The sequence below is a fragment of the Haliaeetus albicilla genome, chromosome 2, assembly GCF_947461875.1.
Source record: "Haliaeetus albicilla chromosome 2, bHalAlb1.1, whole genome shotgun sequence".
Taxonomy (NCBI): Eukaryota; Metazoa; Chordata; class Aves; order Accipitriformes; family Accipitridae; genus Haliaeetus; species Haliaeetus albicilla.
Window position 1 is genome coordinate 3903652 of NC_091484.1, and position 14874 is coordinate 3918525.

Genomic DNA, 14874 nt, shown 5'->3' on the forward strand with positions numbered 1-14874 from the left:
TCCGTCTGTAGGATGGGGTAATATTCCTCCAACAGAAAAATGAATAAAAGAACAATCTTCCCAAAAAGCCAGGACTTGGTGAAAGGGAAGGGAGGAAAAGAGCTGCAGCAACCCAGGTCTTTTAACACATTTACATTTTCCAAATATCTAACTTCGCAACCAACGCCTTCCTTAAAAAATCCGTGTTGCTGGATTGACCGTGAAACCCCAAATGGACTTTCCCTGCTTCAAGCATGGTGTTGAGAGATTGCACCAGTACATGTTAATGTTGACGCATTTCTACTTTAAGCTATAAAAAAACGTTTCATTGGTACAGCAAAAAAATTTAGACTACAATCCCTTGGATGAAAAGGATTTACCCACAAGGCTGTGAGACTTGAAAGTCACAAAGTCTGCACTTTATGGCCAAGATCTATGTAGGTCACAACAAAGTAACCAGCACTTTAATTCTTAAGGAAACAGCAAAACTGAACAGAGGCATTCATCTGTCACCACTCACTCCGATGACAGATCTGTAAGTGACATATAATTACAACTTCTAGGAAGTCGATCATTCCAAATAAATTGTTTTTCTTAAACATCAAAATTAAACCCGAGCTTCCTCCCATAAGGTCATAAAAGTTCATTTTCTACCCACCCAGAAAACCTCTGAGACTCCTGCAGCATCTCTCCCACAAACTAGAGCTCCACGGAGCTCTCCAGCTGGCAGTTATCTCACAGACATTTTGCAAGGCTTATCGGAGCACAGCACTAAACTCTCCATAAACTAAACTTTTCATACCTTCTGGTTTGGAATTTGTTTATGCCCCGCTATCTCAGACCCTAAAACAGTGAGCTTGCCATCCCGGCAGAGTTCTGACCTTGTAGAGCTCACCAGTGCATACAAGAGGGGGCACAGGTGAGCTTCCAAAAGACTGCGACAAAAACTTCACCTTCTCAACTCGGTACTTCACAATTCCATTATGCTAGTCAGAACAGAGAAAATCCTCTAGTTTGGAAGCTCACAGCAACCTGCCTACTGAGTTCAGCTGCCCAGGATTTCTTATCAAGTATCTTATAGAAATAACAGGGTAGTAGTTTTGTAAGATCCAGGCAAAGTTAGTAAAAAAAGAAAAAACACAAACAAAAAAACCCCAAACCCCAGGTAGGCACTTTTGACCACTTTCACTAAAGGCACAAGATACCCAAATAACTTTCAGAATAAGTTGGGCCAAATTTTAATCAAGTTACAAAACAATTACCATTTAGTAAAATAAAAACAAGTCGAATTTATTCTTGCTATAAAACAATTGAAGCAAATAAGGCAGACAAGAACTTGGCTACGTACCTAGAATAAATGCAAAAACCAGCAGATTCCTAAGTTCCTCACCTTGAAGGCAATACTGACAGATTAAGAAGTAATTCTTCTTTTTATTAACCGATAGTTAATATGGTGAAACAAATTCAGTAACATTTCAGCCTACTTCATTCACCATTTAACATGTGTTTGTTGATTGCAGTCCATCTTTTCACAACACAAAAATAGTTAACTTCATAAAATCTTAATATTCTAGCATATTAAAGGTAAGCATTACAATGTCAGTAAGATTCTTAAGTTGTAGAACAAAATTAACATTTTGGAATACCAATTCCATTAAGGTCTACTAAAACTGCATTAAAAAAATAAATAATGAAGTACAAACCCCACTGTTATATACTACTATATTACAAATGGATGAGGCAACATCTCCAGGTTCATGCACGGCTCAGCTGATCCCTTACAAAACCATGTGACATCACTGGATATTTTATTTAGGACACTTATTAATTATTCTGTCTAGGGGCATTGTCATTTTCACTTCACTTATAGTACATACACTTAAAAAGACTGGAAAATGTTATGTCGCTAAGGGTGAAAGAAGTAAAGGTTCCTCCAGCAAACAGAGCGAAAGAACACTTCAACTCAGTAGTTATCTGTATTTAAAAGAATTTTAGTTTTACTGAACCAACGAATTCAGATATTTGATACAAACGCTATGTTTGCAGTAAGTCAAATGGCCAAACAACATTACCCACAGAGGGTCTGTAATACTCAAAGACAGCAACAAAGCAAAGGCAGAAAAAACAATCCAAAATTTACAGAAATAACCTATGCTTTTCGTGAACTCAGGCTCCGTGTTTCACTGAGCACTTGTTTCATGAACTAGGCTGACACAGAGCGCATTACTTGGTTGAAATGCAACCACCGGAGTTGTTACATACGCATAAACTCTTAATGCTGCCAGCTTTCTCCCCCAGTGCCCTGAGAAGGCAGCCATCGCTCAGCTACTCGCTGCTGACTAGAAAACACATCGGGAAAGACAAAGTTTTGCATGTATAATGCCAATGTGCAGATTCTTCAATACCTGGCTCAGGTATCTTTTCCCCTTCTCAAAAAGTTTATGTAGCGACTATCCTGCTACTCGTTTTTACTGTTCCCTCCTCACGTTCCAGAGTTTATTACTTCTCTCTTTCACAGCTTGCTTTATGTTCTGCGTCGTTTTGCAGCACTTGGACTGGAAGGATTACTGTTTGCGTTTAAGACCTTTTCAGTGACTCTGTTGCGCTTCCTCTTATCAGATCCTTCTTTGGACCCAGAATCTGATGAAGTTTTCTCTTTCTCTTTGCTGCTTGGCTTTTCAGTTGTTTTTCCTAAACTTCCAGAGGGTGCAAAAACTGAAATAGGATCAAAGTAATGATTCCAGATCAGAGTCATACACATAGGCAAACAAGAAGTGATAACAAATTTCTTTGTATTACATAAAACTTTTCAAACCAATCAATTCTCAGCATATTTAATGACTATTTAAGCATTACTTTCACTTTTAAAGGAAAAATCTTCTGTAAGAAAGGCACATCTTGCTTTTATTATTTGGTTTAAAGACAGGCATGTATTTTGACAGGCTAAAAGTGAAATTCATTAAGTGGAATTAAACAGCACTTAAAATTAAAATACTTAATAGGAACACTTACAGAACATAGGACCAATCTATGAAACTTATTATCAGCAACAGTCATTACATTTGGTATTATAGATAGATTTTAAAACTGAACACCCAAAATGTGAAATTTAATATATTTTAAAAATACATTTTTAGATCTTTTATTACACTCAATCTTAAACCACCACTTATTCTGTGATATAAATATTATGAAATTATATAGTTTACAGTTGGCTCGGTCTGTTAAGGTAAATAGCAGAATCCCTACTGTCCACATTTGACTTTGTTCTACAGCAAAGTGTTAGGAAAATAAGCCTTATATTTAAAAGAAGAAAGATAATGCAAATAAAATAAAATAAAAAAACACTCTGCCCGCCTTCCCATTTAAGCATACAATCTTACAATCATTTTTGATTTATAGGTCCTATTTTCCCCCATGACTACAAAGATCCTAACACAGAGTATTTAGGTTAGCTAAAACTGGACTCAACTTTCTTTCAGAGATTCTTAGATTACTTCAGACTCCCAGGGTTTTGTCAAGTACATATTAAACCCAAAAAACTCCAAAGCTATACAACTTTGTACATATGAATTAGGAGCAAAGGAAAAATCTTTTGAAGTATCAGATATTGGCAACTGCTTACTCTGTGCATTCTTAAATTACTCTAGTTCTTGGCATGAGCATATGCTAAGTCTGAATACAAATCACAACGTACACCAGATTTGGGATTTACATTTTAACATTAATTTCTCAGAGTTACAGTTGTTTTTTAATCTTGTATCACACAGTAGAGAGTTACAAATTTACCTTCTTCTGGACCTGCATGCGTTTCCATCTCTTCTTTTATTTCCTCTTTCACTTCTTCTTCTATCATTACTTTTCCTACAGAAAGGATTGTTAGGCAATGGTTAGATGGGTTTAAAGAACCATATGTATTTTTTCTGGATTGGTAGCCTCAGCATATGTGCATAATGCTAACAAATACTCAGTGCAACATTCAGCAGTAAAAGTTCCTTAGCACTGTGATAGAGAAATGTAGATAACAGTCCAGGCATACTGTGAGCATAATGCAAAGGTAAATGAGGTAATGTGAGGTAAAGGCACTGAACAAGATGATGTCACATGTCAAAAAGTTCCACTGAAGTTACTAACAGGAGGAAAGTGAAACGGTAAAAAGACAAAACATATTGCAATGTCCTAGCTATATTACGGTTTTATACTGAATTTTTAGCGTAAAGTTTAGTGTACCTAGTAGTCATAGAATCATAGAATCGCTTAGGTTGGAAAAGACCTTTAAGATCATCGAGGCCAACTGTCAACCATGCCCACTAAACCATGTCCTGAAGTGCCTTGTCTACGCGCTTTCTGAATACCTCTAGGGATGGTGACTCAACCACTTCCCTGGGCAGCCTGTTCCAATGCCCAACAACCCTTTCAGTAAAGCAATTTTTCCTAATATCCAATCTAAACTTCCCCTGCCGCAACTTGAAGCCATTTCCTCTCGTCCTATCACTGAGAAGCATTCCACTGTAGTTTAAAATATCCCAAGAACTCCTTTGGCAGATGCTTGAACTTCCTAGCTCCTACCTTGGATAACAGTACTAAGTAACATACATATAGCTCAACTTTGAAAATCCAGCTCTCACTGCTCAACCTAAGATTTCTGCCAAACTGCTGTGTATTTCTATGAGATTAGACAATACAGATAGGCTTATCATGAATGAGAGAGATTGAAAGACCTAGGTAGTTGAATCCCAAGAAGATAAAAACACAAAGAGCTGACTTCACAGCGCAGTGAAACCACCATGAATCTATACAAACGCCTCTAAACATTTTTTGTTTTCAATAATTTTAACACAACTACAGAAAAAAACCTCATGAAAAATCTATCATCAGACATTAAAAAACAGTAATCCTTTTAAAAATAAGACATATGAACCATATTAAAAATAGTAATAGCCCAAAAATGAGATGGTTATATCAGCATAAGGTGCAAGTCCATGACCAAAAAGCAAGTTTCTCCAGCTATTAAACTGCAGCTATTCAGTAAGTATATTCCTGGTGTACGTTTTTAAACATTAGCTGAATTGCTATTTAACTGCCTTATATCATCATTCATACAGAAAATTTTATCACAGAAATATTATTATATCCAAATTATATGCAGAAAATGTTACTTTCATCATCTCCATAGCTCCTGCTCTTTAGAAAAACATGATCTTGCTACAAAATGAACCACATTCAAGTGTGCAGATCATCTATTTTAGCAAAAATTATGGCCTAATGTAATATTACAGCCGTCTCAAGAAAGCGCAAAAAACCCACAATAAACTACTGATCACCTTGCAAAGAACCACATTTTGCCTTTCACTCTGCAAACTAGTATCAGTGAAGCACATGGAGCTTTTGCGTATACCCAGAAGGAGAAGATGAATCTAAACTATTATGATAGATGAATAGATGAATCTACTATAAATAGAACCTCTTTGTGCTATATTGGTGTCCTATCTACATTACGTTTAAGAATATGAGAAATACTGCGTGGAATCTGACCAACGGTCTGTCTCTCCCACTAGCCTGTCTCCTACAGTGGTCAATCACACAGGCTGATAGTGAGAATATGAACAGCACAAGCAGTGTGACACTCTCCGTGGCCGTTTCCTTCAGTCAGCTGATTAAAAATTCATGATATAAACTTGTATCTGCTTAACACTTCCTTTTCCTGATACACCTAACACAACAGTCTGAAAGAACGGCCTTGGACTGCCATGTTACGTTCTTTTTTGGAGGGAGGTTTGTTAACCATCCATTCTGAGATGAGATTTGAGCTACCAAGAATAAAAGACTGCTATCACATCTTACCTTCTCTCACTTCTTGAATCATTTCATCAGGAAGAGCAAAATTCTTCTCTATATTAGGGAACGGAAGAATCTCGGACTCGTGCTTAGAAAGAAAAGAAAGATGTCTATGAATGACCTTGGTAAAAAATTTGATTTGGATTTAGAAGTGCAATCTCAACTTCTATTTTACATGCAATTAGTAGCTAAATAATTCTTAACAAGACACTTCAGACATTAGAGAATCAGGAGGATTCTGATGTCAAACTCATTACTAAGGTCAAGATATTTTGAGATCATGACTCATGACTATTTGAGATCACTTCTGGAACCCAACCATGGCAAATTCTTATGTAAATACACTATAACCTCCTTATTTGACACTTAAGTACCTATGTAAACGTTTGCTGGATCAGCATTTAGGCAACTTTAATAAACAAAGTCAGAACACAGTATGGAAAAAAAAAACAAAACCAAAGCACTGTAGGTTTTTTTGTCTCCCACCTGATGTATTTTACACAGGGAAAACCCCACCAACTCACTGGACCGACACAAAACTCTAAGTAACATGAAAGGTATGACAGGCCCAGTGATTTTGACCTGTCAAAACTCCTGAACTCTAAGAAATAAGAACGTGGCTGCATCAAGCCTTTATACTCACAAGAGCTTGCATATCATACATGGTGCTCAAATGGTCCCAAATCACTTTGGATGAAATCTGCCGTCCAATATTCTGGCTGAATTTATCTCGGATACAAATCATGTGGAAATGGCGATTCACACCTGGGGGAAGAACTCAATGCCATTAACGCTACTAACAGTTTTATTTATGACACACAATTAAAAAAAAAACAAACATCCTACCGTTACAAGGAAATCATACATTACAGGAGAAACACATGGCAATCTGGGCAGCCCTGCCTGGCTGTTACTTCACCCTACATTACAGGTGCTGTTCTGGACAGGGGCTGAGGGTGCCCCACTGGGGAATGCTGACATGTGGCCGCAGCCACAGCTTTTTGAGAGGCCGCGTGAAAAAACAACCGAAGGAAAGTGTAAGGCAGCGAGTCAGGAAAAGGGACGGCATGGGGGAGAGAGGCGGGCGGGCGGGCGGCCTCTGTGTCCCCGGGAAGGGCGGCTGAGGAGGCCGGGAGGGCACGGCGCCTCCTCCCCCGCAGGCCCCGCCACGCTCGGGAGAAGCCCCGGGGCCCCTGGGCCGGCTGCCGCGGCGGGAGCGGGCCCGGGAGGCCGCTAGGGGCAGCACAGCAGCGCGGCCGGGCCGCTAGCCCCCCGGGCCCGGGGGAGGTCCCCCGCCCGGAGCTTGCCGCTCCGGGCCCAGCGCCTGGTTCTCCTCCCCGGCCAACGCCGCTACTCGAGGCCGCGGCTCGGCCGCGGCCTTGCTCTCACCTACGGGCTTGTGGCCCAGCATGGCGTGGAAAAGGCAAACCTCCACTTCAGGGCTCCACACCACCACCGCCTCCTCCGCCGGCGCGCCGGGCTCCGGAGCGGCGGCCGCTGCCGCCGCGGCGGCCGCAACGGCAGCGGCGGCGGCAGCGACGGCCGCGGCGGCCCCCGGCCCGGCCGCGGGCAGCGGCGGCTTCTCCACAGCGGCCGCCGAGCCGCCCTCCGCCTCGCCCATCGCCGCGCCGCCTGCCGCTGCCGCCGCCCGCAGCGGCTCCTGCCGGCCGGGAGGAGGGGGTGGCGGGCCGCGGGGCGAGGCGAGGCCGGGGAGGGGGAAGGCCCTTCGTGGCCTTTGTCCTGGGGCAGGGGGAGGTTTTTTGGGGGGGGGGTTACCTCAGGTTTGGGTCGAACAGCGCTCGTAGCGCCGGAGGGGTGAGGCGGGGAGCGAGCCCGTCCCCTCAGGGCTGGGAAGAGGCCGCCGGGTGCCTCCGAGAAGCGTCGTCAAGCGTGAGGGTGTCTGGGCCAGTCATGGAGGCAGGGCAACGCCGCCATCCGAAATGGCCTCCCTAGGGTTGTTCTTCTGCATTCGAGATCCCCGGAGGGTTGGGAAGGCGGCATTGCGGAGGGCAGAGCGGGGCCGGGGGAAGCCTCGGCCACCTCAGGGTTCGTCCTCCCGCCCCGTCCTCCTCTGGCACAAGGAGCTGCCAAGATGGAAGATTGCGCTGGGGAAAGGTCCCGAGCGCTGCAAAAACCCCCAAACCGCTCGTCCTTGTCACAACAGGATCATCTTCTGTTAACCTGGCGTTGATGCTTAACAAATAACTATGCCTGGCACATTAAAAAACGCAGAACCCACCAGCTTTGCCCATCATTTAAGGCGTTAAAAAAAAAAAATCTGTTTGGGAAGAAAGACTGTATCATTCCCTCCGTGACAGCGTTTTTTTTGCCTTGTTAGGTATAATTAGACACACAGGCATGAAACAGGACTTCTGTTGCTTAGGTGATAAGGTTTTCCTATTGCTCACTCCTCACTTGAAATTTTAATCCTTTTTGTGACATTAAAATTATTTCAATAGCAAATAACAATGACATCATGCGCTAAGAGTGACTGTTCTGAGTCAATAATAAAGCAGTGGGGGCAAAAACACACCAGCAAAGAGACATTATTTTCATGCAAATTATCCAAATAATAAAAAGCAGGAAGGGAAAGATGCAATTTCCTGAAATGGAAAACTTTCTGTACCTTTGATACCCAAAGAATTAACCTGACTCGTATCATTCTTTGGGGCTTGATGTAAGGCTTATACCCGAAACAGATTAAGCTAACATTAAGTAAATGCTTGAAATGAGTTAAACCCAAAACCTCACGTGTGAAGCCTTGGGAAGTTTGGTGGTGCGGGTCCTGGATGTGGATGCCTGGGTACAAATCCTCATTTCCAGCGGGGTTTAGGCTAGCCTCCCGACATGGGAAGGAGTGTCTCACTCCAGTCTTGTTTAGATGCTGTTGAGATTTTCCAGGAATAACTGTTCCTGTGCAAGCTCCGTTCAGACTGACGGAGATCTTGCTGGAATGACTTTTCTGCATCAAGACTACATGAATCTCCAGAAATATTTCTTCTGCCTACTGTCACCTCTTGTACCTATGTCCTGGTTGTGCCGAACCTGCCTTTACACAGCTCAGGCTTCACGCTACTTTCCCCATTTTGAGCCAAAATTATCTATCAACAAGATTTTGCCGATCTCGAATACAAGTCTGCGTGCTTTTCCAGTTAAATCCAGCCCTAAATCCAGTATGGGTCTCAGACCTGTTTAATCATCCAATGTTTATTTGATCTATGCTGCTACCTAGTCTTAAGCTGCTGCTGAAAGAGAGGGTTATGATTTCCTGTGATGACTACACAGCAGCAGTAAATGAGTTCCTGAACAACTAAATTCCTGTTTTCATACACATATTTCTAGGCGTAGGAAAATGAAGGAAGAAAGCAAAGCAAATAAATTACAGAGTATAAAAATTGTTCCCCCATTTTCAAAGTTTTGCAGGAATAATTTTTTTTTATTATTATTTTTAAGTCTGTTTGAAACACTGAGCTTCAGCACTCTCATCTGTCACATTATGCTTTTACTTAAAGACTATCATCAAGAAGGAATAACCGTGTCAAGTCAGATAGTAATTTTTATGTCATTAAGTTCTGATGACTAAAAAAAGTAGCATGTGAAACAGAATGTGAAAAAACATATGGCTACCTCTGAAAGTACAATAGCATATGAAAAGAATTCAGTAGAATAATGTTAATTCAACAGGAAGAGTATATGCATAAACTGCCTGCTATTTTGTTTCAATCACAAATAATTACATTTCCCTGTGTCTAAATTGCCTTGTCTCTTTCAGTGCCTCTAGGAAACATATGGGAGCCTATAATAATGCCATGTACAGCCTCTACCTGGATTCGGACCAGACTTAAATTCTTCTCCCTTTACATTTTAGATGTTTTTGTTCCTCCTCACTGAACAGATTTTTCAGATTCTGAAAAATTTACCCTCCTCTTGTTCAAGTTTAAATCTTACTTTGCATTTTAAGCAGGCAGCAGCTGTGTAAGACGTGCACAATTTAGTTCCCCTCTTTTTCTTCCCACTCTTTAGGTTGCTTTCAGCCTTAGAAACCTGGCTGCCTATTGTATTAACTAAGGGCGCTCAGCCCTTTCTTTGCTGGATCAGGTCATGTCCCCCCGGAGAGACAATGTGATATTTCATAAGGCATTGTGACAACTGAGAAATACGCCTAGCATTTGGCATTCTCTCTAGAAGCGTTGGATTTCTGGGATAAGCAATATGGCTACAACTATTTCTGTCATTATTTCAGAACACCATGTGTTAGTGCCCTTAACAAAGTAAAAACTTCATTCCCGATCCTGGATAATTTTTGGTATGCCACATGAACGTTTGTAAAAGAATTTCATCTGCACACTTTTGCATTAAAACCAGTCACTTAACCTTTGCTGGGGGTTTTTAGTACATCTTTGATATAGACTCTAACAGAATTTTTCTCACATAGGTGAATGAAACCTTCTGAGACCCCCGGAGAGCATTACCAGCTTTATTCTACAGAAATTGAGAAAGAGAAGTGCTGCAGTTTGCTGGAGACCGTGGATGGGAATCCCAGCTAAAGCTGATGAATGTGCTCAGCAGTCACTGCTGTCTGATGCTGAGTGTTTGTCGCTAGCCATAGCTGGGTTTAATTTTTGACAAACCAGATAATTAGCTATTGGCTAATTAGCTGTATTATGCCATTTTCATTGCATACGGGTTTTTTACATGCAGAAGTACATACATTTGGGGCCTAGTCCCATATCAAAGTACTCTCAGGTCCATAAATCCTCCTACAAGAAATCTCAGAGCCTTGGCATATTTCAGTATTTCCAAATATAATACCCTTTCTGACCGATGAGGACCTCCTGAAAAGAGGAGTTCTGATCTGATTTGTAAGCTTTTGTTGTACTTTCAAAATCTGTCTTTCAGTGTGAAATCTGTGGGAAGTTTTGCTTTAAAAGAGCTGCACAGGGAGTTGTCCAAAAGTTGGAGCCTGGTCATTTTTCACATGTTTTTAATAAATCAATGAAGGTAGTTTGATATAGACATGCTTTTCTCCCCATTAAACTTGTCAAGGAGGAAGAACCAAAAAGATACACCTGTTTGTTGTTAAGAGTCTTATCGCACAGACTTTTAGAGCAGCATTGCCTCTTTCAGTGGTTGGCAAGGAGATACTTCCCAGGTTTCTTCCAATTACCTAAGTTCTTAGCAAAAAGGTGTGTTTGAATATCTTAAGCAAGAACTTTGAACGGGGAGTTCACTCTCAGAGCTGGCCTGTATAGTTTCTTACAGGGGCAAAAATACAGAATTTAATTCAAAATAATGAGGGGTGGGGGGGCTGTGAAGCAGCAAAGAAGAGGGAAGCAGCTGTCAGACCAAGGATGCATTCTGTTTGCTGAGACATATGTTCCTGAACTGAACTTTTCCCTTGTGATCAGTTGTGCTTGTTCTCCCAGCAGAGAGAGGCTACATACTAGATGGGCATCAGATGGCAAGCCTTAGAAGGATAGATTGAAAACAGTGCAAATAATCATCTCTCAGCACGCACAGAGGCGTTCATTACTGCTGCTGTTATGCTTTAAAATCTCCCAGTGCAGAGTGGGGATTGGAGAAGGAAAAGCCATCTTACTGATTTCTCAGTTTAATAAATCCATCATATCCCAGGCTTACAGAGAAGTAGAAAGAAGACCCAGTGGATTTAGAATGAACCAGTTTAAGGTGAGCACAAGAATCAGTTCGTGAATCCCTGGCTATCCCAAGCCCACATCAGAATGCCATATCATGTTTTACTGGAGGTGATTTTTATTGATAGTGCCTAAAGTGCCTGCCAAACTAAACTCACACTAGCCCAGCTGGTCAATATAAATCTAGAAGGGATTCCCTTCCTTGACAGTTTCAGTGTTGTGATCGGGATTGTTCAGATCATAATTTTCTTCTCTGGGGCATTTTTTAAATTTCATTTTTCAAAACAAAAATTCTACTTTTTTCAATAAAAAAGAGCCAGCATCAACAGAAAGGATCTTCAGAAGGAAAGGATACAAGCACTAAACCTGACTAGCTGACGTTAAAATGACAACCACACTCAGCCTTTTGCTGTGGCGGAGGGTGGCAGCAGATTTTCATAAAGTACGTGTACTCCTTTAAGCACATACAAACCTTGACAGAACTCTGCAAGTCAGGGGGTTGGGAGATTCTGTTAGGGCCCTTTTTTTGCATTTCAACTTTGAACACCTGTGGGTATTCAGAAGTACCCTTCAGCATCATCATCCTTTAGGCTACAACATCTGGGTGATGTTTAGGATTGCTTCCTAAGATAGACCCTATGCATTGGCAAACAATAATGTGTTAGGAACAAACTGCAGCTGCAGCCAGCCAGGCAACGCTGCTGTTACAGAAAGCTGTGAGAAACAACAGGTTAGTTTGAAATTTGGCTTGCAGTGATGATAAGGCAATAGCACCATCCAGGCCTAAGCCAAGTAACTTGTCAAGGAACGTCTGAACTTCTCTGATTTGTAGAAATATGTCTCTAGATTCAGCACATCTCTGAAACAAGAGAGTTCACAAAGTGCTACTAACAGGACTTTTCTTCCTCATTAGTCATGGAAAACAGGCCTGTCCTGTCTTCTGTTTTGTTTTACAAACACTTCTGTTTTCATTCCAAAATTTCAAGCCTGCATTTATTTTGCAGAACCAAACCAGAGCTGTATAATTCCAGGTTTATCTTCATGTGCAAAGAATATAATTACCGTAGGGAATGCTTGATCAACCAATGTATCTGATGATGGAGCTTTTTCTGTTGAGCCAAATTCCTCACTGGATGTGAAGTCCATCACATGGAGAAGAAATTGGATTCTCAGAAATTATCGGTATATTTGCAGTGGTTATATTGGTAGGAGATGTTCTTAACATGGGTCAGAGTTTGCCTTCAACCAGACAGATGGTACTGTCCTGGATCAGGAGCAACTTCAACTGGTGTTGCCTAAAGTCTCTGAGTTTTGTCCTTCACCATTTTCAATGAATCCATCACTACATTTAATAATCCTAAAACAGACCGACTGAAAAAAAAAAAAAAAAAGTTGTCTTATGCTTAAGTGTTAATCAAAGGGGAAAAAATCTGTTTATTTCAGTGAGGCTGGAATTTCATATAGACTGTATTCTTGTTTCTATTTATTTGGCAGTTTAGCAGACACCTGTAAGAGGAGACAGGAGATGGTTATTTTATTTCAGACCCGTGACTCTTACTTTTTTTGCTGTAATTTACAGCACATATTTCAAAGCCTTTTCCTTCTAAAACAGCACAAAAATGCCAAAGGAACTATGTCAGTAATTTAAAGTATTTGGATTAGAACAGAAGCATGGAAGCGTTTCCATCTTCATAGCCAACGAAATGTCAGTTTTCACCATGTGCATGCCTAGGGCGTCTCAGGAGGAAAAAAAACCCCTCAAATAAATAAACAGGTTTAAAGAAAGGCTGTAGACGACACTGTCATGACTGACATCACTATATAAAAATATAAATACATATATATAAATCTCTTCCTATAAAAGGGAGCAGATACAGCTAACAATATTACCAAGGTAATAGGTGCAATTCTTTTTGTTATGCGCTGATACACTTAGCCACTTTTTGTTTTCTGATTCAGCAGGCAGAACTTTATTTCAGCACATTGCTGCTTGTATACCATAACTCAGTGATTTTATAAACTGTACAGAGATGATATAAGTTTAGGTAAAAGTCAATGATGCCAATGAGCTATTGGTTAAGAAGTTCAGCAAATTATGTGTCTTACCTTCATGAGAGACTTAATTGCATAAACCTGCCCACTGGATCAGCAGTTCTCTGCACTCCAAAATTCTAATTACCACCTTCTGCACTGTTTTCTACTAGGAGCACCACATAATTAAACTCTGGTGTTGGAGGAATTTATAGTGGATTGATATAGGCTGACTTGGCCAATGTGTTCTACTAGTTTGCTAATATCACTGTCCATCTTTAAATTACTGGTCCTGCTTTATCCCTTATTTATTTTGCTCAGTAGCCTCTACCCCAAAGTTGCTATTTCAAGCTAGCAGAAGTGAGCGTTCACTCCAAACTCCAACTCAGATTCCTATCAGAATGCATTCTTTGCTGGCTCAGGTCTGCAAGCAGTTTTACATATACATCATAATTCCCATCTGAACACATATGTTGGAGTATTCTGAGGCCAGCTGTGATATACAGACCTCTTATTTAGAATAGCCTCAGTTTTTTCTGGAATGGAAGTAACTGAAAACTTGCACATTTAAATAGATTTTATCTCTTTGCATTTTTTGAATAATTTTCCTGCCTTTGCATAATGGATAGCAGTCTTAACACTTCCCATTTCTTCAACTGCATCAGTTGCTTAGAGTAAGGATCTCATTTTCACATGAATCCTATGGCAAGGCAATCTGATGGACCTAAATTCAATGAAAATTACATAAAATTGAAAGAGAGCAGATGCCATTGTAAGTGATGGCAGGGCAGCGCTATTACTATCATCTACTTTGCATAATCATGTTAGCGACAAAGCCTGTTAGCACTTTTCACAGCTTTTCCCAGCAAGCTGCGACTGTAAGCTTTTTGGAAAGAGACAGAGCTTCTCCTCCTATTCAAGATTTCTCAATTGCTTCAGCCATTCATGCTGGTTTTATGCTCCTTGAGACAATATCAGAGGTAAAGTATCAAATTTAAGCAATTTTCTAAATGGTAGGAAGGCCCCAATTTCTTTCATAATAGATAACTTCATCATTTAACTATGTGAGAAACTAATAAATGGGGAATAAAAAAGAGGAGTTTATTGTGCACACTCCTGCAGGGCTACGATCTTATTGGCATCACGGAGACGTGGTGGGATGGCTCCTGTGTCTGGGGTGTTGGAATGGAAGGATACAGGCTCTTCGGGAAGGAGAGGCAGGGCAGACGAGGAGGGGCTGTCACCCTCTATGTCCATGACCAGCTGGAGTGCATGGAGCTCCGTCTGGGAACGGATGACAAGCCAACCAAGAGCTTATGGGTCAGGAGTAAAGGGAGGGCAGGGACAGGGGACATTAGAAGCAAGGACAGGT

General features: G+C 41.1%; 1 protein-coding gene across 1 annotated transcript; it reads right to left on the reverse strand.

The window, feature by feature from the left end:
• Positions 1-1193: 1193 nt before the first annotated feature.
• MRGBP (MRG domain binding protein) lies at positions 1194-7453 on the reverse strand. The gene is made up of 5 exons (XM_069803707.1): positions 7207-7453; positions 6461-6582; positions 5824-5905; positions 3769-3843; positions 1194-2694 (listed from the first exon to the last, which is right to left on the reverse strand). The coding sequence occupies exons 1-5, from the start codon at positions 7436-7438 to the stop codon at positions 2504-2506; spliced, it is 702 nt and encodes a 233-aa protein (XP_069659808.1). The 5' UTR covers positions 7439-7453; the 3' UTR covers positions 1194-2503.
• Between the last annotated feature and the right edge of the window lie 7421 nt (positions 7454-14874).